Source organism: Podarcis liolepis (genome assembly GCF_965112155.1).
Source record: "Podarcis liolepis genome assembly, chromosome: 6".
NCBI lineage: Eukaryota > Metazoa > Chordata > Lepidosauria > Squamata > Lacertidae > Podarcis > Podarcis liolepis.
Genome location: NC_139559.1, coordinates 89069358 through 89093886, shown reverse-complemented (window position 1 = coordinate 89093886; position 24529 = coordinate 89069358). Strand labels below are relative to the sequence as shown.

Sequence of the window (24529 nt, the reverse complement as noted above, 5' to 3'; positions counted from 1 at the left end):
TTGAGAACCAAGGTACCACTGTATCTGTTATCTTTGTTCACTTCTAAGGCACTTTAAGCTTCTTTTGTTTTTAAGGAGCTTTCATTTTAATGTTATATTTACAACTGCTCCAGTCTACAAACAGTAGCATAATATCTCATTACTGGTGTGTATGGGTGTGTGTGCAGAATGCTTCGGGACCACGTTTTGCAGAGCATTCACAATACTGGATACACTACTAAGAGAATGAATTCCATCTTCCCAGTAGAAAAAAAATATGTCTACATTTCCCCAACATTCAGTGCTACTGCAAGGAAAGTACAATCTTGAGGACACCCACAGAACCAATGCAAAAAACCAGTCTACAGTGGTGCCTCGCAAGACGAAATTAATTCGTTCCGTGAGTTTTTTCGTCTAGCGAATTTTCCGTCTTGCGAAGCACGGTGTCGGGAAAGTTTTGGAAAAGCTTCAAAAATCACCAAAGTCTTCAATAACCTCAAAAAAGGCTACCACACCGCGTTCTATGAGTTGCTCCTCGAAGTCAAGTCGCAACTGTATTAACGGTGTTGAGAAAAAGGAAACAAACTTGCAAGACGTTTCCGTCTTGTGAAGCAAGCCCATAGGGAAATTCGTCTTGCGAAGCAGCTCAAAAAACGCAAAACCCTTTCGTCTTGCGAGGCATTCGTCTTGCGGGGCACCACTGTATTTATATGATGTTAAACATGATCACACTCTGCTGGCTGACATGCCACTTCCACAGTTGGGATAAAGGTCTTCTTCCTGAACTTGAAAGCAACGGATGGCATCCAACCAAGTCATACTCAGAATAGATCCACTGAAACCAATGGATCACAGCCATGCTCATTGTTGTGAGTACTTGCCATCTTCATGGGCGGCACCTTCCAAAGGGCTTCAGTGATGCCCTTCAGTTTCTTAGGTGCCACTGTGGTCTAGAGGACAGAGCTGAAAGAAAGCCCAGCTTTTGTCTACTGCAGGGATGAAAAAGATGGAATTTTGTGACACCCTTTAAACAGATTTCACAAAGGGTACTTTACATTAGTATCTTAAAAAGCAGAGACATCACCTTGCCAATAAAGGTCCATATAGTTAAAGCTATGGTTTTCCCAGTAGTGATGTATGGAAGTGAGAGCTAGACCATAAAGGCGGCTGATCACTGAGGAATTAATGCTTTTGAATTATGGTGCTGGAGGAGACTCTTGAGAGTCCCATGGACTGCAAGATGATCAAACCTATCCATTCTGAAGGAAATCAGCCCTGAGTGCTCACTGGAAGGACAGTTCATGAAGCTGAGGCTCCAATACTTTGGCCACCTCATGAGAAGAGAAGACTCCCTGGAAAAGACCCTGATGTTGGGAAAGATGGAGGGCACAAGAAGGGGACGACAGAGGATGAGATGGTTGGACAGTGTTCTTGAAGCTACCAGCATGAGTTTGACCAAACTGCAAGAGGCAGTGGAAGACAGGAGTGCCTGGCATGCTCTAGTCCATGGGGTCACGGACACGACTAAACGACAACAAAACTACATTAGTTTAAGCAAAGCTGCTTATGGTACCCCCCCTTTTTTACAACTAACACCTCTTGTCTGTATATTTAACATGGCAATTTAGTGCCCTCTGCCTGGTTGAGGACTGCTTTATCTCCACTGAAACCGAGCACTGAATGACAGATACACACACGAGAAAGTAAAGGGATTGGGGAGAGAGTCTTGTAACTCCTGCCTGCAGACCGCTGCTAACATTAATTCAGTCATTATATCAATTAAGTAGTTAATTAAATGTAATATTAATTTTCTGCTTAAGATTAAGTTGATGGATTATACTGAAATGGCAAAAATGACCGGAAGAATCAGAAATCGGGAAGACCAAAATTTAAATAAAAATTGGGGAAAATTTATAATAAAAACCATTGTAAGCAGTTAAAATTGTTAGTAGGATTGGAATAATTGTAGTTTAATGGTGAGTTTTGGATATAATGGAGCTGTAAAAGATTTGGATTATTATAAAAGATGTAGGAGGAAATGACTAACAAGAAGATCCACAAAGGGGATAAGGGAAGTCGAGGAGATTCTTTGGAATCTTGTATTTATGTTGGATATGTGATTGTAAAACTGTAATTTGAAAAACCACACCCACACATATATATTTTAAAATGTAGTATTAATTTTATTCTCACTAACACACACACTCATTCATACTCATTCTACAGCAAAACCCAAGATGCAAAAAATGACAGTAATCATAGACAACGTAGTTGCTCCTAGAAGATAGGAGCAGGCATGGACAACAGCCACATGGAAAGCCCAAGACTGTCCCTTCAAAGCTAATGAACAGCACCAACTTCTACATTCAGTCGGCATCTCTGGTTTGTGCTCTTTTCATGGGTGGGATGCAAAGCACCTGGCCAAGTCCTTGGGCAGCTTCATAAACCTTCTGCCTGCCTTCTTCCTGTCTCCACTTCAGCTCTGCCTTCAGCCTTGCTTCTTTTTTTCTCAGATCCCTGATCACAACTGTTGCTGTTGCACCTTCTGCGATGGATTTCTGGGGTTTTGCTGACCTGACCGTTTTGCTGGTCTTTAAACACTTGCCTTTAAATACAAGTCTGTATGGTCCATGCATCGCGCCGATTCTATTGCCACTACTGTGGCATTTCAGATCAGACAGCTTCAGCTCCACGATGTCTTGTGTTTTTTTGACAGCCGTGCAAAACTCACTCTCTCCTAGCTGCTCCTGCTCTCTTGCTCGGACCTGCGAAGAGGAAAGGACAACTCAGCTGATAATATGTGATCTAAAAGAGCAATGAGAGAACAGAGTTTTATTTTGTCAGTCTTAAGTTAATTAACAGAGCTCAAAGAAACCCTTGTTGTCTTTATAAACAGGACCCCAGGCATCTTATTACGATTTCTATTAACAGGCCAAAAACATAAATACAGAGTTCTGAAATCAATCTGTCTAGATTTCTAACAGGCCCCCAAATCAACCCTTACCATTCCACAGCAGCTCAGTTTCCTGTAGGCTATAAGCTCACCCAGCCCATCATATAGAGTCAACAGATCTTTCCTGTATCTGTCCAGTTCTTCAATTGTTCTCTTAATGCCATAACAATACAGATCAGCACTTGGCAAAACAGTGTCCTTGTTAAACGTGTTGTGGGGTTTTGCATCTTCTGTTTCAGGACTGAAAAGGGTCTCCTGGAAGGTGGAGAGAGGGGAATTCCAAAGTTGTATTAATTTTTCTTAATGAGGAACTTATTGCCACATTTGTCTAGAGACTGGTGCAACAGATAAACAAGCCAGGTTAGCTTTATATCCAACCTCTGTTTGTGAAATGGTATGCAGTTCTTGAGCAACATATTCTATTCTCAGAGAATACAGAAAAGTTGCTTATTCCTAGCAAAAGGATTTGTTTAGGCACTTGCAAATGGAAACTGGTACCCTCATAAGAGCAAAAAACTGTGTCGGGAGAGACTTTGCAAGAAAAGCAGATGCAAGACTTCTTAAATCTTTGTCACAACTAAAACCACACCACCTTCTGATCCTTTTGTTAATGGCTGTGTTGGAAGGAAACACGGACACATCACTTTAAAAAGAATTGCCCAAAATTAAAATTCCTAACCTTGCTAAATTTAAAAAGAGGGAGAAAAACCTTAGAATACTACACCATTTTTGCATTAAGGGATTATATTGCTGATTAACATATTGCAAAAACAGCTGCTTGCTATAGAACTTGTCTAGCTGAATTTACTGCAAATATTTAAAAGATTCGAGCAGAGCTGGAAGAGCTCCAGGTCTGGAATCTAGAATATCTGGAAACGTTGCACAATTTCACCAGTGATCAAGTTGGTGTGCAAAAGTGTTATCGGCTCCTATGCAAGTCAGTGCAAATGCATTTGTGGGTTTTGAACTACTTTACAGAAAGATTCCTAACCTCTTTGCTACATGGGAACAGAATCCAAATACTCATTCTGTCAACAAATTGTCTTTAAGGAATATTTTCCGCAGCTGTAAATGTGCTGAATGCTTACATTATATATGTATTTGCTCTTGAAGCCTTCATCAGATGCAAAGAGGGTTTTATTGATTCTTAAAATCATTCAACACTGTCCAGGGAAATCTGCAATTCCACAATGCTACCTGACTGCAATTCTAGTGGCTCACAAAATTTAGTGCCCTGCAGTTTGTAATGAAGGCATTTTGTTTACAGCAACGTTTATACTGTCATATTTTAAAAAGTACAAAAGGAGAAGAACAGACATTTCTTTCATTTACAATTACTGCAGATGTATGGCATGGCACTTTGCTCCTGTCAGCCGAAGTCCTGCATTGCAACTGAGATAAAATTAAGCAGCACAGGGAGTTCTTAGGAAGCTCTCTTTCACTGATACTCGTAAGTCCACAAAAATATGGAATACATGTGGTTTGAAGCAAGATCTCCTAATTTGAGAGTTACATTTATCATAGCAGGGAAGGAGAGCAGGCATGGTGCCGAATGAGCCAGAGAATGTTTTGGAGTGGAGCAAGACTTACAAGAACCAAGTTTACATTACTGCTTTGTCATTCTCATCAGCAAAGAGGGCAGCCCAGGCACTGTCATAGGCCTCAACATAAGCTCCCACCACAAATACTGTCTTAGACCTAGAGCAAGCATTGTACATTGCCTAGCTTTTAATGAGGTTTTTATTCATAATGATAATCTTCTCCACCTTTAAGCAGGAACTCTTGCTGGCTATGACCAGCTGGAACAAAAGGCCAGGAAAATATACCTGTGTAACATTTCCCCCACCCCCAGAAAAACAATACACAAAATACGTAACTTGTCCCTCAAGTATTTAATCATACCATCCAATGCCAGTAAACTGGTTCCAGGAGCTTCCACTTGAGAAAGGCTTCCAGTCGAGAGCTATCCGATTCAACCAACTGCAACAACTGAATGAAAAGGGGGGGGGGGGTTCACTATTACTATGAGACTGAAAGTAATACAGCCACTCAACACAGATCAGATAGGATTCTGTAACAGATCAATCCAAACTCTGCACACCAACCACCAAGGTTTTGAAGCCAGATTTTAAAAAATTGCTTCCCATCAATATCAATGTTTTGCATTTATGTAAAGGGACCCCTGACCATTAGGTCCAGTCGTGGCCGACTCTGGGATTGTGGCACTTAACTCACTTTACTGGCCGAGGGAGCCGGCGTACAGCTTCTGGATCATGTGGCCAGCATGACTAAGCCGCTTCTGGCGAACCAGGGCAGCGCACAGAAACGCCGTTTACCTTCCCGCCGGAGCGGTACCTATTTATCTACTTGCACTTTGATGTGCTTTTGAACTGCTATGTTGGCAGGAGCAGGGACCGAGCAACGGGAGCTCACCCCCTTGCGGGGATTCGAACTGCCGACCTTCTGATCGGCAAGTCCTAGGCTCTGTGGTTTAACCCACAGTACCACCTGCGTCCCTTGCATTTATGTAGCACTTTACAATTCTTCACGTATATTGGGGGGTAGATCACATCCGCCTAATGCAGAGGTGGAGGAAGGTAAGAAGAGCCAATGTGCCAATGGCCAATCCAGCCCAACGTCCTGTTCTCACAGTCAACAACCAGAGGGTCCCAGTGTGGTCCCTCAAGCCCCCACTGATGTCAGCAGCTGCAGCAGAAAGGGAAAGAAAAAGACATAGCAGTGGAGCAGGCAGGGGAATGCAAATCACACCATCCCCAGGTGTTTGAGGAGTGGGGAGAACTCACCCCCACCTCGGCTGGTCTCCATGGCAGCTGCATCCCTGTGTCAGTCAGCAAGTGCATTTGTGTATTTTCAGCGATACCCATGGCTGGGATGCAGCCCCAGAGTGTTGGCACCTGGGCCAGAAAGGTTAGCCAGCCCTGATCCACAGAACACACAGGAATTATCATTCTCTAATGATGAAAACTGCCTTGCATAAAAAAAAATCACACTAGACATTTTGAATGTCTCCAAAAGCATTTCATTCCTTCCAAAGGGAACATATTTCACCGGAGTGTCCTTTTCAGTGTCCTCCAAAATTTCCTTTGCTGTTGGAAAAACAGAAAGAAGTCTTTGGGGGGGGAAAGAAACCCACCAGTTTTTTCTCCCCGGGACTTCACATATCTAGCTGAACAATACAGATACAGTGGTACCTCAGATTATGTTACCTTTGGGTAACGTAATTTCAAGTTATGAACGTGGCAAACCCGGAAGTGTATACTTCCGGGTTTTGCCATGTACACATGTGCAGAAGTGCTCTATCACGCTGCGTGCAGAAGCGGCATCTCCGGATATGGACTTTTCGGGTAAGTATGGACCCCCGGGACAATTTAAGTTCGTATCCGGAGGGTCCATATATAATATATACAACTAACAATGAAACGCCTTATCTCACTATCAAATGATCAGCTGCAACAAGGGGGAAAGTTGGAGGAGCAGCTCTTGGGGAGTCTTCTCAAAGCAACACACGCCATCCTCATTTTGTGGCTGCACCCAGCCCCTCCACTGCCCTCCTAGTCATCAGTTTCATTTCAATTTTCATTGGCAATCTCAGCTCTTATTCCGAAGCACTCTGGGCCTCATTGTATCCAAGATAAAACCAAAGTCAGTGACAGTCCTAGCTTTGTTGAAAGTAAAGTTGCATTCCAAGGCAAATAAGAATAAAGCTGGAAGGGGCTTCTAAGGCCACCCAGTCCTGCAAATGCAGGAAATCTACTTCTACAGCATCCCTAGGAGGCGGCCATCCTGCCCTCTGCTTAAAAATGGCTAATAAAACTGAGCCTAGCCATTTCCAAGACAGTCTATTCCGCTGTCAACTCATACGCAAAGGAAGTTCATCCTGCTGTTTAAATGAAATCCTGTTTTGTAATTGGAAGCCGCTGCTTTTGGGCCCTACTGTCTGGAGCCACACATGACAAAACTGCTAAACTCCTTCACCCTTTCTTCCTAGCACTCGGTCTTCATGCCACGCCCCATCTGCCACCCTCCACTGGGTATTTGCCAATATTCTTAAACTGTGGTTCTCAGAAATGGACACAGTACTCCAAGTAAGGTCTGACCAAGCCCAACAGAACAATTTAGCTTCTTGTGATCCGGACACTGCACTTCTGTGGACGCAGCAGAGAACTGCATTAGCCTTTTTTTGCTGCATCTTAGAGCTGGTTAGTTTGCGTTCTATTGTTGTTGAGCCAGTTGTGCATCTGATTCTTTCTGCCTAAAAGTTTATATATCTCCGAGAGAATTAATTTTGTTTGGCCCTGTTCTCCACCCTCTCAAGACCATATTGGATTCAGTTCCTGTCTTCTAATTCACTAGCTAACCCACCCAGCTAGACGCCATCTGCAAAAAATAAGATGGTTTATTCCTTTGTCCAAATCATTTACAAAGAAGTTGAGCCGTGTAGTTCCCACAAGCCACTCCTGGCCAGGCTGATGAGGAACTGTTGCTTGGCACTTTTTTGGGTATGATCGATCAACCAGCTACAAATCCAGCTAATAATAGTATTGTCTAGCCCACATATTAACAGCTTGCCAAAAAGAATATTATGAGGAACCTTGTCAAAGGCTTTACTGAAATCAAAATATACTATGTTGGAGTCATCAAAGCAAAATGGCAAGGATGCCTTCTGGCAGCCATCTGTCGACAAAAGCAAACTGCTGATGCAGGTTTCTGGAGCTAGAAAGGAGTCTCTGTAGGGCTGTACATCTGAGGTTTCCCAGCTGCCCCCGAATTCCTGTTCCTCACTCCCCCTCCATATTATAGTGGCAACAAAGTTCGTTTCAAATCTTATCTCAGCCACAAATGTACTTGTGTTCTGAGTTTAGCCCATATTTCTCTGCCTCAACCACCCAAAGGCATGGTTTAAAAATACATACCTTAAAAGGTGGTTGTAAGAATGACTGTCGTAGTTTATGTGTGAACACTGTAAAGCACTATATAAATGCAAAATAAAAATTCCAAAGACTACAAATATAATATTTAGCATGCAGCCTCAATGTATTACATTAGTTCAGTGCATTACAATTGGGGAGAAAGGATTTTAGTTAACGTTCAACAAACTTTTCAAAATAGACCAGAACGCAAATAAAATTATGCTGAACTATGAATTGCCAAAACCTGAAATAGGGTACAGTGGTACCTCGGGTTAAGTACTTAATTCGTTCCGGAGGTCCGTTCTTAACCTGCAACTGTTCTTAAGCTGAATCACCACTTTATCTAATGGGGCCTCCTGCTGCTGCCGCGCCGCCGGAGCACGATTTCGGTTCTCATCCTGAAGCAAAGTTCTTAACCCGAGGTAATATTTGTGGGTTAGCGGAGTCCGTAACCTGAAGCGTATGGAACCTGAAGCGTATGGAACCCGAGGTACCACTGTATTTACTAATTGATCTGCACTATAAAAGAGGCATACTTTACTATTATAATGAGGTATACTGCCTTACTCAGATTTAGTAATTTTACACAGAAGAAGAAATATTGGGCACTTCTTCATGAGGTGTCCCTCACACTAGGGCCAGGCAATGTCAGGTTTTCAACATCGCAATATGTTGTTGTTTAGTCGTGTCCGACTCTTCGTGACCTCATGGACCAGAGCACGCCAGGCACTCCTGTCTTCCACTGCCTCCCGCAGTTTGGTCAAACTCATGCTGGTAGCTTCGAGAACACTGTCCAACCATCTCGTCCTCTGTCGTCCCCTTCTCCTTGTGCCCTCCATCTTTCCCAACATCAGGGTCTTTTCCAGGGAGTCTTCTCTTCTCATGAGGTGGCCAAAGTATTGGAGTCTCAGGATCTGTACTTCCAGTGAGCACTCAGGGCTGATTTCCTTAAGAATGGATAGGTTTGATCATCTTGCAGTCCATGGGACTCTCAAGAGTCTCCTCCAGCACCATCATTCAAAAGCATCAATTCTTCGGCGATCAGCCTTCTTTATGGTCCAGCTCTCACTTCCATACATCACTACTGGGAAAACCATGGCTTTAACTATACGGACCTTTGTTGGCATGGTGATGTCTCTGCTTTTTAAGATGCTGTCTAGGTTCACCCTAGGTTCACATCGCAATATATCGCCAGGCAAACATTGTGATCTGGTGATGAACCGTGATGTTCAAAACACTGCTTCCCACCACAGCACTGCTAGGTGTGGAGGTGAAATCGCTGAGGCAGTTTCACCCCAGTGCCTCACCACACCAGGGAGGAAGCAGCTTCACACTTTCCAGAAGCATCAGGACTGTTCAGCTGGGAGGTGCAATCCAATCTCTTTCCTCCCGGTGGATCGCTCTGGAGGAAAAAGACCAGCTGCCCATCCCGCTGGCTCCCACTGTGGCAAACATCGCAGCCAGCCAGGAAGATGGGAGAGGCTCCCTCTGCCTGGCTGGCTGTGTGTTTGCCTCCTTGCGAACAAGAAGGCCAGCCAGGGTGCGAGAAGGATCTCGCCCTCCCCCCCCCCAGCTGAGCAATCCCCATGCCCCTCCTGCTCTCATGCAAGCCAGAGGGACCTGGGGCATCGGTGGGAGGAACAAGCTGTACCGGTGCCTCGCCGATTGTTTTCCCCTCTGCCGGTATGAGAGGCGGACCATGATGGTGGTTTCACTCAGCAGTATATCGCTGGCGAAACTGCTGTCACTCCTGAGTCCCACTGCCTCCAGCGCCCGGCTGCAGTTTGTTTCTCCCTCATTTGACTCTCCACAGATGTCAGCTATGGACTTGCCTGGTTTTGCTAGTTTGCCTCACAGATCATTCAGAATCTGAATATTTTTTGCTTTAATGCATTCGTTAGAATGCTGCTGAATCTATTAAGAACAAATTCTGCAGCAAGACTAAAAGAAACCTGCACCATGTCCAGGGATTGGGACCAGGATGAGAAAATTGAACAAACTAATGATTAAGAAAACTCAACAGGACTAGAGAAGACCACACATCCTTCCTAATTTGTTTGAACGATCACTCAAGTTTGTCAGTAGTGTATATTGCTTTTCCAGTTCTCCTAAGAAAGGAATGAATATAAATGACAACCAGAAATTCTTTGAATACTTGCATCAGTTACCTTCCATTAACACCCACATTTTAAGTCTGTGCTTGATACAGTATATCAAGTGATTAATCCATGACATCCTTCTTTAATAAGTTAACTATTTTACAATCTTGTTGTTCCACCTGCTACAAGGTCAACATTGGGAGATCATGCAGGGACAAAGGAAAGACAGAGATGCTGAAGGTACTGGGAAGGGGCAAATTTATAGGTTAAAGCTACGCAAACAGTTCTGCTTCTTTCCAACTAGAATAATCAAGAGTAGAAAGAAAATTTTGCACAGAAACACCTTTTCATGTCCATCAAAGTGTTCTCAGAGTGGAGCGTATTATAATTATTTCAATTTAGTACCTGCCCTTAACCATCAATTCCCAGGACAGGTTAAATCTCTGGAAAGGGTGTCCACAGATTTCCATTTTGGGGGGGGGGGTACCATATACAGTAACCATCAGAAAAAAGTATGCTTGCTACACAGTCCAGTAATTTATAAAGGCCTTGATAAGCCAGAGTATCATTTTTCAAGAAGCAATAACTCCACGTGCTTGGCCAATAAAACGTGGCAAGCAATGACTCTTTTCTGAAGCTTCCCTTTAAAACGGTGACAGCAACTATAGCACTGCAGCTCTATTAATTCTCTTTCTGGTGTGGAAAATTTTCAACTGAGGGCACATACAGGTGACAGATTACGGCCAAGGGAAAATTTTAGCTCAAGGCAATAATGCCGCCAAGTAGAAATGACCAGCTTGAACATTATTAAACATTACTGGAACGCTGCCAGGGCTTCCCAGTGGGGCACTAATTGCCTAGCTAAAAAAATAATACCTGAAGAAATATGTTGCAGGGGACCTCAGATGCATTCACATCCACGAGCAGAGCTTCAGGTACTCTGGATCTCAAATATCACACTTGTTCTAACGTGAAGGGCAGATTAATGTATTCCTTGGTATCTCAGCAGTGCTATCTATCATCCATCCATCCATCCATCTACCTATCATCTGTATTTGCCAGTACAGTGGTGCCCCGCAAGACGAATGCCTCGCAAGACGAAAAACTCGCTAGACGAAAGGGTTTTCCGTTTTTTGAGTCGCTTCGCAAGACGAATTTCCCTATGGGCTTGCTTCGCAAGACGAAACGTCTTGCGAGTTCTTGCGAGTTTGTTTCCTTTTTCTTAAAGCCGCTAAGCCGTTAATAGCCGCTAAGCCACTAAGCCGCTAATAGCCGTGCTTCGCAAGACGAAAAAACCGCAAGACGAAGAGACTCGCGGAACGGATTAATTTCGTCTTGCGAGGCACCACTGTAGAGAAATTACAGCATTGTCTCTTGTAGCCAGGATGATGCCATATTCTGCCAGTGGTGGAGATATGGTATATTTCAGCCTGCTTATGCAGGTGTCTCAGTGGCTACCAAACTTGGGGCAGCAGCAGATGAGGCCCTGCCAAAATAATTAGGAGGGGCGATGGGAAAGGCAAGGACAACAATTTTTCTACAGGCCAGTCCATTTTGGTGGACTGGCCCTTTCCCCTCCCAGAGGCAATTGGAACCAATGTGAGGAAGAACAGCAGGACCCTCTGCCCTGGCATGAAGGTGTGTCACTTGGACTCCCCTGAACCTTTACTGCTGCAGCAGGTGCAATGAGATTACCGGCAGATTCAAGCAAGGCCACACCCTAAACCACAGTCACTTCAAGGAAGCTCAGGGTGACGGGCTATTTCTTGAAAGAACATCCTTTACCTTTTGAGTCTTTTTTTGTTTCAATCTCTGTGCGAAAGGTAGAGATGGTTTTACTACTAGTATCTCTACTACTAGTAATTATGGGGGCCTTTTTTTTTTAGTTTGAAGAGGATCGTAAAAATGCTTTAAATAAATGGAATTTCATTTGTAGGGAACAACCTTTTTTTGCAGACAAGTAAAAATGTTGTTGCTTCAGTTGGCCTTTGAGAATTAACAATGGCTCAGCCTTGTTTGTTTTGATTGCTGCATTGTTGCTTTCAGCTCATATTATATACAGTATTTGTTGTTGTTTTGTTATCTTAATTGTAAACCACTACAGGAGCTTATTACAAATATTTCTACAGCACAATAATTGTGTTACATTACAAAATATTACTCTACAGTACCATCAGAATAGGATCATTTGCACATGGTGATCTCAGGAGAATGAATGCGTGCCCACATGGCAAAAGTGTCACTAAAATGTTCATCATTTGCTCAGCAAGCCAGACAGTTTTCCCATTTGTCTCATTACCTACTGAATGGCAATCCCAGGAAACTGCCATCTACCCTGTCAAGAGGTCAAGCATGAAGCACATTCATCTTCCCTGAGGACACTCCTGGCTCAGGCTTGCATTTTTGTCGATTGTGGCTGCCTTGCAAACCTGAAGCAGGTAAGAAAAGGACCAGTGACAGGTCTTGGTTCTAAAGAACAACAAACAGAATAGGAGAGGCAGCAGTGACCTGCCAGGGAGCACCATGAAGGGAAGCAAAGGGGGCGGGCTGCCTTCAGTGATCACACAAACTACATGGCAGAGAAGGAGAACTTGCATTTCTGGGCAAACTGCTTGCACATCTATGATCTATCCCTACATAGTAGCTGATTACCTGGAACCCTCTCAGATTGGCAACCCAGATTACTTGTTATTTCAAGATGTGACCATCATTCTGATATATTATACAAATCTGTTTGAACAGTTTATGTTAATACTAAAAGTGTTGCAAGTCATTCTGAGCCTTTGGAATATGGATGGATGATAGTTTTAAATTAAATACAAAAATAGTGACTGGAAATATCCACAGATAAAACTATGCTGAAGAGAAACTTTGAAAGGCAATTTCTTTACGTTTAAAAGCAGGTGCTGAAGTCTGACAGCTGGTGAAATAGCTGTATTTTAATTGGAAACGTCCTGTCATTTCTCTCCCCCCCCCAAAAAAAATACACCTTAACTGTCAGAACCAGATTGCTCACTTTATGCTAGCTCTCAGTGAAAATGAATTATATGCTTCGCTAAAAGCAGACTAACACTTTTAGGATGGCTAGTGGCAGACACAAACACTGAATAGGTCTATCCTTTGAGGAGAAGCTAGAACACAAAGTAATTTGTATCATCATCATACAGCAAAGGGGCTATTTGCAGTAAGATATACTAATATGCCAACCTAGCAGTTCGAAAGCACGTCAAAGTGCAAATAGATAAATAGGTGCCGCTCCAGCGGGAAGGTAAACAGTGTTTCCGTGCGCTGCTCTGGTCCGCCAGAAGCGGCTTAGTCATGCTGGCCACATGACCCGGAAGCTGTCTGTGGACAAACACCAGCTCCCTCAGCCAATAAAGCGATATGAGCGCTGCAACCCTAGAGTTGGCCACGACTGGACCTAATGGTCAGGGGTCCCTTTACCTTTTATACTAATATGGGGATGCGGATGGCGCAGTGGTCTAAACCTAGGGCTTGCCGATCGGAAGATCGGCAGTTCGAATCCCTGCAACAGGATGAGCTCCTGTTGTTCAGTCTCAGCTCCTGCCCACCTAGCCGTTTGAAAGCATGTCAAGTGCAAGTAGATAAATAGGTACCGCTCCAGCGGGAAGGTAAATGGCATTTCCGTGCGCTGCTCTAGTTTGCCAGAAGCGGCTTAGTCATGCTGGCCACATGACCTGAAAAAACTGTTTGCAGACAAACACCGGCTCCCTCGGCTTATAGAGCGAGATGAGCGCACAACCCCCCAGTTTTCCGCGAATGGACGTAACGGTCAGGAGTACCTTTACCTTTTATACTAATATGCTGGTTTTTTCATTCAACTGTGGTATAATTATCCAAAGAAACTTTAACTGAAGTGTTGTACAGTTTTGAGAAAGGTCCGTCTCCCTATTATGCCAAGCTATGCTGACACCGAAGAGGAAAAGCAGTAGCAGCTGCCGCCAGGTACCTTCCATCATGTCTGGATCTCACCTGGCTTTCAGCCACTGACTGCCACCACTGAGGCTCCTAGAAGGCGAGGAAGCAGCAGCCCTCCCACTGTGTTGCATGGCCTGCAGAACCTTGTAACTAAGAACTGGTGCCTGACTTTGAATTTTTAACTATTCCATTCTCATCCCCTTTCCTGTTAGACTGTAAGCCAGAGGGCAGAGATTGCCTTTTCCTCTGGTCTTTGTAAGCTGAAAATTGAAGCAAAATCCTTTAAATAAACAAAGTAACTTATGCCAGAGCGGCATGGTTTGAATTTGCATAACCACTTAGGCTTTAGCTGGATGATTCTTAACAACATGTCTGTATGTGAATTATTTAAATGTTTTTTTTCCTCCTTAGCCCCAAACACTTGGATATTTCTCTACTGCCAAGCCAATGTAGAGCCACCCTCAGGTAGTAGATAGCACTCACTGGTGTTTTCGTTTTCCTTGTTTTGTGTCCAAAGAGCAGTAAAAATTAAGGTATGAAGTCCAAAATGTAACAAAATCCTGGCACCAAGGCCTGAGTAGACTGGACAATCAGCAAAAAAGGTCTTAAAAACTTGGGACAGGTATAGGGACAAAGATAAAGGAAAGTCAAAGCCAACAAATGCTTAATACCCCCAATTAGAAGCAAAATAGATGTAGATCCTCACTAGCTGATGATCGGAAGGATTCTATGGAAAAAGATACTGGAATCTATTAGCATGAAGGGGAGGAGCCCAAAGCTCTATTTCCTGTGCCTGAAGGAAGTCAGAGGTTGGAATCTGACATTTCTAAGTGTACATACTAGAGAGAATCAAATTTCCTATGAATCTAGGCATATGTGAGAGTGCCATGCTCTTTGGAATGCATGCAACCTACACAACACACACATTGGCTCTCCATTCTCCCCTGTCAATTGAGGTCCACAGTGTGTGTGTGTCTACGGGAAGATTTTCTCTGTGGTGTCTCCGTGCTTATGCAAAGACCTCCTCTTTGTTATGCTTGGCACTGCTCTCCTTTTGGAGAGAGATGACGGCATACCTCTTTGTCTAGGCTTTGGGGGAGGCCTAGGGTGCACTGGGGACTGAGCATGCTTCTGCCTCATTTTTGCTGCTTTTCAGCTTTCTTACTGGGATTTTACTGCGAACTGTTACTGTTAAAGCTTACTGTTAATGATATGGATGTGGGTTTTTTAGTTTATATTATCAACTTTTGGTTTTAACAGAGATGTATTCCCCACCCTGGGACCTTTGAGTGAAGGGTGGATTGCAAAGCGCTTGTAACAATTCTCTTGCAAAGGCCTCAAGGTGCTGGTACAGTCCAATGGCATCAGCCTGCATCTAGGCACCCAGCACATCAAGAGACCAGCCAGTCCGCTTGGGGAATCACGGAGCTAGGAAGTCTTCCGTTTCTGGTGGATTATGGCTTGAGGGCTGAAAATCCAGTCCTCCAATTCTGGCATACATATTGATTCACAGAATTCTCCATAGTTTCTAACATAGCACTATGCCACAAAAGGATTACCTGTTTGTAATTCTCTGGTTGCCTTACAACATCTGCTTCTGTGATGGAGAAATGGCCAATAATTGGATCAGTATGAGAACCAATTGTGTATGAATGTACCTGGAACAGAGAGATGTGGGCTTAGAAATTATACCTATCTGTATACATGCACGCACCACCTATCTCATAATCAATACATTAATACTATTGGTACACTTGAGACGAATAGATTACGAGCACGCATGTCAATTTCTAAAGAAAACTATGAATGAATTTTCATTCTGTTTTGATCTCCATAGTCTTCAAAATTAGAAAGAAAGAAAAATTCTCAGGATTTGAATAAGGCAGCTTGCTGTCATTTTTTTCTGCGAAGTCTAGTCTGCAGCAAAATAATGTTAGGTGGCTTATATCTACAACCCAAAACTTGTTTTACTTTAACCTTAATGCAGAAAGATGAAATATCTACAAGCCAAATCATTACCTTATTCAGGAGCTTACATTGTTCTTGCTGTTCAGTGTGGCATTTTCGCCACTGGAACTGCAGACGGCCATTTAACCACTGCAGGTATCGGACATCCCTTTGGCCTTTCACGTGAGATTTTGGAGGCAGGCTTTCTCCACCCTGCAGGCTTTTCAAAGGTGTATCACACTAAAATTGGAAGGAACAAAATCTTGAAAAAAAATGCTTTACCCCAATACGTTTATCTTTAGACTAGGAATGGCTAAGCTTTTGGGATCAAAGAGCCACAGTCTGCCACCGCAACTCTTCTGGGGGGTGCAAACCAGCAGTTGGTATGCCCCCCCTCCCGCTTTCACATGCATGCTTTCACACAGCCACGGAGATGATTAGCATCACCACGCACAGCTTCTGCTTCTTCCTGTCGAGGCTGGGTGGGCAAAGCCACCGCCTCCTCTAGCACCCGGTGCCAAGAGGAAGGAGCCCCAGCCCCAGGAGGCACAGGGCAAACCTGCCACTCCTCTAGCGCCTGCCTGCTTGTGCTAAGTCGGTTGAGGCAGCCCCACGAATGCAAGGCAGCTCTCATCATTGTGCACAGATGCAGAATTAATTCTTATGGATTTAATAGATTTATTGAAAGTAAGTTCATGCTTTCACACGACCGATGTTTTATATTTGCAAATACGTTTTTCTGCTATACTGACTTTCATTCTGATATTTTGTGTTAATCAAGTTGCTGTTTTCTGTGAGCCACTTTAGGTTTCCCTCAGGAAAGACAATCAGAATATAAGAAACCAATGAAATGAAAATGAATTATTATTCTTGATCATTGCAAGTGGCACCCTTTTTCTGCTCAAGAGTGGAGTAAAATGTTTTTAGTAAATAAAAAACCAAAAGATTCAGGAGATTCAGAGAACTTTCTAAACCTTAGAAGAAAAGGCAGAGAATAGTGATCGCAACAAAGCAAAGCAATTCTCACAGCAGCCATATTGCTAGGGAGCATTTTGAATCCATTTAAAGAAGCGGGAAATATGAATGTCCTCCCCATAAAGTCCACAACCAGGACAACTAAGTTATTGGACTCAGGCAGAGATGGGAGACAAGGAGCAGGGGGGGAAAGCCAGCTGAATCACCCACCAGCACAGTGATCACATGAACAAGGCTGGCACAAAAGCTAATAAATCTTTTGCAAACCTTTTAAAAATCATTCTGAGTTCTTGAGGGTGCAATGAGCCAGTAAAACTGAGGAAGGGCCTGTGTCCTTGTTCTCTTAGCTACTCCAAACCCCATTGTGTTGCAGAACACATTGCCTGTAGATTCTGTATGATGCTGCAAACTCTCAAAGAGCCCCATTGGAGTCATACTTGTGGCACAATTACACTATCTTGGGGAGCATCAAATATTTATATTTCAATCATTTTTAACATAACCGGCAAGCTGGGGAAATGTGTTCTGCAAGGAAAAGCAAGTGCAAGATCCCTCTGCATTGCTGCAAGTGTAAACCATTGCTCAATGGAACAATTTTCCTATTGGAAAGACTTTCTGCTATAACTGTGCTGCCACCTATTGGCAATTTAAACAGCACTTACAGAAGTGGGTTGTGGAACAAGGTGCAAAGTTCAATAAATCCATTTTGCAGGCAACCAAGAGATATATTAATGACTCAATTCCGAGGCTTCTACAGAAATATATTTAAAACCAGGCATTACTATACAACAAGCTCCAGCTTTGGTCTCTGGTGTCTAATTTTTACAGTTTTATGGTGTCCCCCCCATGTAAACTGCCTCATGAGGGCTTCCTCTAAAACAAGGGTGGGGAACCTCTGGCCCCCAAACCTCTGGATCTGGTCCATGGCCTCCCCTCTTCAGACCTGTTTCCCCATGGCAAACGGAAATATGCCTGGCCCCAGCTCCCACAAAGTCCAAGTAGACTTTGAAATTAAATATGTTTCTTCTGTAATGTTTTTAACTGCTTCTACTTTGGTTTTATTTTTAAGTGGCAGACTGTCCTGAATAAAGTTTCTAAAAAATAGTGGGATACTAATTATTAATAAAACTAGATTTTTGCATAAGTTAACTTATCCAGTATCAGTTCACAATGAATACAACTGTTTCCTTTAACATTACTCTGGCTGTCTGTTGGCAAATCTACCCTACCAATAATCCAAAATTCGATAAATTACAGAAGACAGACAGAGCACAAACACATACCGTATCTGTCAGCTCCTCCACTACAATGTGACCCCAAAGTCACAGAAGGGACTACTGGACTGACATTGCATGCAAAGAGAAGATTGACAACAGTTGCAGAAAATGCAACAATGGAAAGAACAACTGTGGTGCACAACTAATGTTTCCTGATGTCTTTCAGGAAAGTTTTGATACTTAATGCTTCTTGTTAAAAATGGATCAAGACCTCTTTCGTAATTCAGCTCACCTAAGCAGACTAAAATGTAATGTATCCAACAAGGTATATATCAGATTATTCCTGAACCCAGGAATTAAATATATTCCTCAAAATGCATTGGGAACCACATGTACTGTATGAGAGTCTTTTCTTAAACCAGCACTGCCATTTTCACGAAACAAGCAACAGCAACAAAACCGAAATACACATTCAAGTCCAGCCCTACCCTCCAATATCTTGTTCCTAAGTTAAAAAAAAGGATACCTGAAAATTATTACCAAAAAAATTACTCACCATGCAAACAGTTGCTTCATCCCAAAGTTTCACTCTATTTAGGGCCAATAACTGCTCCATTAAGCTGATTCTGCATAGAAGCCAAGAAAATACCAATAGTAGTTCTCTGCTTCCCTCTGAACCATCAGGAGGAAGCTGATAAAATTCTGGTCTTCTGTAGCCAAGGCTCAACGCTACACTCCTGACGAATCTGACTTGGGTACCTAGGAAGCAGGTGATGATGATTATTATTAATACTAGTACTCTGCACATTTAATAACTGGGTTGCCCCAGCCACTCTGGGCGCCTTCCAACATACATAAAAACATTGCGGATTAAAAAGCTTCCCTATACAGGGAAGGCAGATAAGGCAGCAGTTGTCACTTTCCACAATTTCAAAATCAACTGTGTCCTGGGGGAACAAAGCTCCAGAACAAATTCACACTGCAGGTGGGCTATGCAAATAACAGCAATGCAACCTTCCCCTCTATACAGCAAGTTCACTGGTTGCTTTCAAAGCATGGAATACTCTCCCCGAGGGAGTTTCTGTTGATCATGTGAATGCCCTTTTGGTGCCAGGCCAGAAGCCTTTTAATTTCCCAAGACACTGCAACAGCTGGGGAGATTGCAAACTTGGTTATAGCTATGAGATATTTTTACTCTCCTGTTTTACTAATTGTGGATCTTTCCTAATGTGGCTGTTCTACTTTTTTTTTAATGGAAATATCTATTAAACAAACAAAAAGCTCTGTATTATGCATACACTTATCACTAATTTTTGCCAAAAAATTATTATGTTCCCAGATTAATAGTAATTTACTACCTGTGTCAGCAGGCTCCATCCATCCTCCACCTTGGAATTGCTTCAGAAGAGAATACAGTAGTTTCCAGAATACTACAGTCTATTTAAGGAAGACAACAGCACTAAAAGATTTGCTGTATTGTTTACAATGCAATTAAATTGGGTGATAGGAATCCACTAATCCCCCTTCCGCAAAACACACACACACACACACACAAACCCAAACCCAAGCTTCCCTCTGATGGCTCAGAGGGGAGCAGAGAATACCACAGTGGGTGGTATTCAACTTCAGTTTTAAACCCACTGAAAGCAACGGTGTTAACTTATTCATTAATTTCCATGGGGCTGCTCTAAGTAAAAGTTAAGTTGAATACCACTCAGTGCTTTTAGTCAATTTTAGGTGGTTTCATTTTTCAGAAAGGAACGTGTCAAGAGAAATTGGGGTTACAAGTGGCAAAACCTAGAGGCCACAGTGGAACTTGAAGAGTGCAGGTTCTGCTCTGCTGTCCCCACAAACTGGGGGGTGGGGGGAGGCTGCCTTCCTTAACGATGCCAACCACTCATAAAACATTAAACCAACAGAATGCAATTCTCATGAGAGAGTAACCTTAGCTGATAAGAAACACATCCAGGTCACAGGATGGAGCACTCCAGGCAGGCCTGAGCTGCATATCTACCCCAATGTTAACCCCCCCCCCAAAAAACCCTAACCACCCTATGTAAGGATCACAACATTTGGGCCAAGACAAGTGTAAATGGCTCTAGAACACAGCTTCCCAAACTTTTTACGTTGGTGACACACTTTTTAGACATGCATCATTTTGTGACACAGTAATTCAGTTTTGCATCATTTTGTGACACAGTAATTCAGTTTTGCATCATTTTGTGACACAGTAATTCAGTTTTACAGACCGGTTAAACTAACGCTAACTCTTTTCCAGCCGTGGGAGGAGTGTGGGGAGCGTTCACATCAAACCTACACACTGCAGCCGGCACACTAAGGTGTCGCTACAGTTTGGAAAGCTCTGCTACAGAAACTGTGCAGTTTTGACAAATTCAGTGGGACTTCACTCCCTTATAAATGTGCTTAGGACTGAAGCTGAACCTTACAGCAATGAGTCTTAATAGCTCTGGAAGCCTCCCCCCCCCAAAAAAATATCTAGCTCAGCCACAAAGGAGCAGAGCTTTCCCCTTGTGCACTTGCAGAATGGGGATCCTAGGAGGAGGGAGGAGGGATATCTTTTATGCAAACACTTGGGTTGGGCCCTCCTCCTTTTCATGAACTGACATCTAAAGGGCTGCACAGTGCTGTTTTTGCTCAAGTTACCTACATTTTATATATCGTTTTTTAAAAATTAAAGTTTTAATTCTATTGATGCCCAACTGATTGACGATCTGCTGGGGGTCCGAGTTGAAGGCGCATATGAGGCTATTAACAACGAACTCGGGTCCACTTCGTCCATGAAATCACCTTTTGGGGGAGCGGACGGCCCCCTTCTACTGGGGGAATAGCAACCCGACTACAGGTGCCACATAAGGTAAAGGGACCGCTGACCATTAGGTCCAGTCGTGGCCGACTCTGGGGTTGCGGCTCTCATCTCGCTTTATTGGCCGAGGGAGCCGGCGTACAGCTTCTGGGTCATGTGCCCAGCATGACTAAGCCGCTTCTGGCGAACCAGAGCAGCGCACGGAAACGCCGTTTACCTTCCCGCCGGAGCGGTATCTATTTATCTACTTGCACTTTGAGGTGCTTTCGAACTGCTAGGTGGGCAGGAGCAGGGACCGGGCAACGGGAGCTCACCCCGTTGTGGGGATTCGAAATAACCCCCACCTATTTCTCCACGGAGCGCGGTGGCGCCCACCCTGCGGAACTCCCTGCCTCTTGAGAACAGGCCGGCGCCTTCCTGCTTCGGCACTTGCTGGGAAACGGAAGGACGACCCCGGGGGCTCGGAAACGCCACGGGGAACTTAAAACTTTTTGTGAGGCGATGCCTTTGTCTCGTTTTTTTTAAACCTTTCTCCTATTCCTCCCCCCCCCCCCCGCCAACCGCTTCGAGGTTCCTGCTGCTTTTCTGGGGTGTTTCGCGAAACAAAGGCGTGAGGCTGAGCGGTGCTGAGGGATCCCGCCAGGCCGCCCGCCCTCACAGACAGGCCGCTCGCGCGCCTTCCACCCACCGCATGGGGCCGGCCGAGCTTGGCGAGGCGGAAGGCCTCCGGGGGGACTCGAGGCCCTGGCAAGGCGGCGCCGAGAGCCCCCACGGCCGCCGGGAGATGCGACGCGGACGCCGCCCGCGCAGCCATCGCCCTCAGCGCCGCTTCCCTTTCGCGCCTCTCGCTCAAAGCGAGGCGCGGAGCCCACTGCGCATGGGCAGGGAGGCGCGGGCGCATGCGCGACTCCTTCCCCGGCGCCCTTTTACCCTCCTCCCTTCCTCTCCTCGCGCCTGTCACTCAAAGCGAGGCGCGGGCGTCACTGCGCATGACAGGAAGCGCGCCCGCGCGCGCCTACGGCGGGCGCATGCGCGGCAGGAGGCACTCCCGACACCTTCCCTCGCGCCCTTTTCCCCTACTCCTCGTCTTCGCGCCTCGGAGCTCACTGCGCATGGCAGGGAGCATGCGCATGCGCGGCGGAGGCCCCCCGACGCTAACCAGCGCTAGGGCCGCGGAAAGAGAGAGCGGGAGTTTACGGGGCGAGTGCGGAGAGTGGGCTGTGGCCTGCAGGGGGCGCTCTTCGGATGGAGGGCGCTCCACAAATTTAATAAATATGTATACTGTATACAGTACATATATGATGATTTATGGGGTGGTCTTTGGCTTAGGGAGTTGGGCAATGTCAAGAGTCTTAAAATTGTTAAAGGTATATTGTTAGAAGAAGTATACATGTAAAAATCAATAAAAATTATTTTTTAAAAAAATAAAAATAAAGGTTCCTGCACACTTTTGTTCAGGATCTGTCCCTCCTTGCAAGGAGGGGAGCGAACTCTGTTGCAACAGAAAAATAAGTTTCCTGCCTTGCTTTCCACTGGATCCTGCCTCCATCTATTCTTCTCTGACTGATCATGGACATAGGAGGCGCAGAGTCCAATGGGGAGCTGGGCAGCAAAAGCTAAATTTTTACATCAGAGGCACACGAAGAAGGGCCTCAGAGGATGATCTCAGGGTCCAGGTAGCTTCATATGGAAAGAGGCGGTCCTTGAGGTGTTGCGGTGCTGAGCCATATATAGGTCAAACCCAGCACTTTGAACTGGGCCGGGAAACTAATTGGTAGCTGGTGCAGTTGGACCAGGACTGGTGTAATATGCTCAAAACCGTCTTGCAACCGTGAGCAACGTGGCTGCTGAATTCTGCATCAGATGAAGTTTCCAGTCTTCAAAGACAGTTGCGGATATAATACCACACATGAGAGGCAAGCATAGGGGAGTGTTATTGGGTTGCTGTTTTTATTTTGATTACACACACCCACACCCACATATAGTGGTTTTTATATTGATCTTTTCTGTGAACCGCCCTGAGACCTCTAGGTATAGGGCAATATAGAAACATAGCTGTCACCATTTCCCTTTTTAAAAGGGAAATTCCCTTATTCCGAATAGGACTCCTCGCAAGAAAAGGGAAAAGTTCACAGCTTCATTTAGAAATTCAATAATAATAATAATAATAATAATAATAATAATAATAGTAATAAATATAACAACAACAACAACACTTGAATCAAAGTTCAGTGTAGTTGGATAGCCCTCTTACATGGTTTGCTGCTCATTTCCCCTTTGCTCAAAGGAAAACTGCAAGTCCGCCTCAAAGCTGGGCTGAATGTGGAGTGAGTGAATCATAGCTAAACCCTAATTCAGATGGCACTACCCTAAGTGCCAACTCACACCACAATGGAAAATATGTAAAATAAAATATGGTACGGGTGCCACTGTCAACAGTCCAGTGTTGCCTGCTGTGTAATAAAAGGCACAGCCTCAATTCTATGCCTTCTTGTTGAGTAGGGCCTTTTTGTGTTTCACTGGGCTTACTCTGAAGTATGTGTAGACTATTCTCTCTCTCTCTCTCTCTCTCTCTCACACACACACACACACACCGCCAAGCCTGGGCATGAGGAGGTTTTGGCTGGAGCAACCTAGATTTTGCAAAGTTACTGCCCCCCCCCCCAATGCACAATTCTGCACACTTCGGCTGTGCCTGGTGAATGTCAGATCCCTAGGTATCAGGGTCTTGTCTGAAAAACACTGGAGTTCCATGTTCAGGGCCCTCAACACAATGGAGGGGAGGAATGCAAGCTCAAAAAGGAGGCAGAGGCAGGTGGTTTCTGCTTAGCTTGTGTTAAGTTGTGGGTGAACATATCAGACGACACAGCGATTCTTCAAACAGCTCTCATTTATTCACCGGCCAGAACAGAACTGAACTGAACTGAAGGGTTCAGCCAGCCTACTTATATAGAGCACCACTAGAACGCAACAGTAAAAATTTTCTGTAACTATCCAATCACTGAACATCACTTTCAATCCCTTATTTGCATATGTGGTCCTGAGTGAAAACTATCTACAGTATCCCCCTGCTGGCCCAGGGTGAGAACTTCAGTACATAACAACTTGAAAGGTTTTTCCACCGTATTTTTCGCTCTATAAGACACACCCGACCATAAGACGCACCTAGTTTTAGAGGAGAACAAGAAAAAAAAAAATTCTCTCCCACTCTGCTCAGCGCCTCTCCAGCAAAGCGGGAGGAGAAATGGAAGGGGCTCCATTTCTGCTGCCGCTTTGCTGAAGGGGCGCTGCACAGAGAGGGAAAGCTGCGCAGCGCCTCTCTAACGAAGCGAAGCCAGGAGAGCAAGAGGGATCGGTGCACACCGATCCCTCTTGCTCTCCTGGCTTTAGCGAAAGCTGCGCAGCCTGCATTCGCTCCATAAGACGCACACACATTTCCCCTTCCTTTTTAGGAGGGGAAAAGTGTGTCTTATCGAGCAAAAAATACGGTAGTTGTTTCCCTACTGCAGAACTAACAGGCTGCAAACTCCAAGGTGCTCTCTGTAACCAGGCTCCACATCCTCGCCCAAACCACCTGTCACTACCTGGCTCCATCCCTGTTATAGCAGCTGCACCTTTTATCTCCCAGTCACCCCCTTTTAGCTCTTATGCTGTGGCCCCTGCTA

At 44.5% G+C, this 24529-nt stretch overlaps 1 protein-coding gene across 1 annotated transcript; it reads right to left on the bottom strand.

Moving 5' to 3' along the window:
* Positions 1 to 2139: 2139 nt before the first annotated feature.
* TEDC1 (tubulin epsilon and delta complex 1) lies at positions 2140 to 21732 on the bottom strand. The gene is made up of 8 exons (XM_083506826.1): positions 21553 to 21732; positions 19399 to 19477; positions 18597 to 18799; positions 15921 to 16088; positions 15461 to 15559; positions 4835 to 4921; positions 2984 to 3187; positions 2140 to 2744 (listed from the first exon to the last, which is right to left on the bottom strand). Exons 1-8 carry the CDS (start codon positions 21676 to 21678, stop codon positions 2346 to 2348), a joined length of 1365 nt encoding a protein of 454 aa, XP_083362952.1. The 5' UTR covers positions 21679 to 21732; the 3' UTR covers positions 2140 to 2345.
* Between the last annotated feature and the right edge of the window lie 2797 nt (positions 21733 to 24529).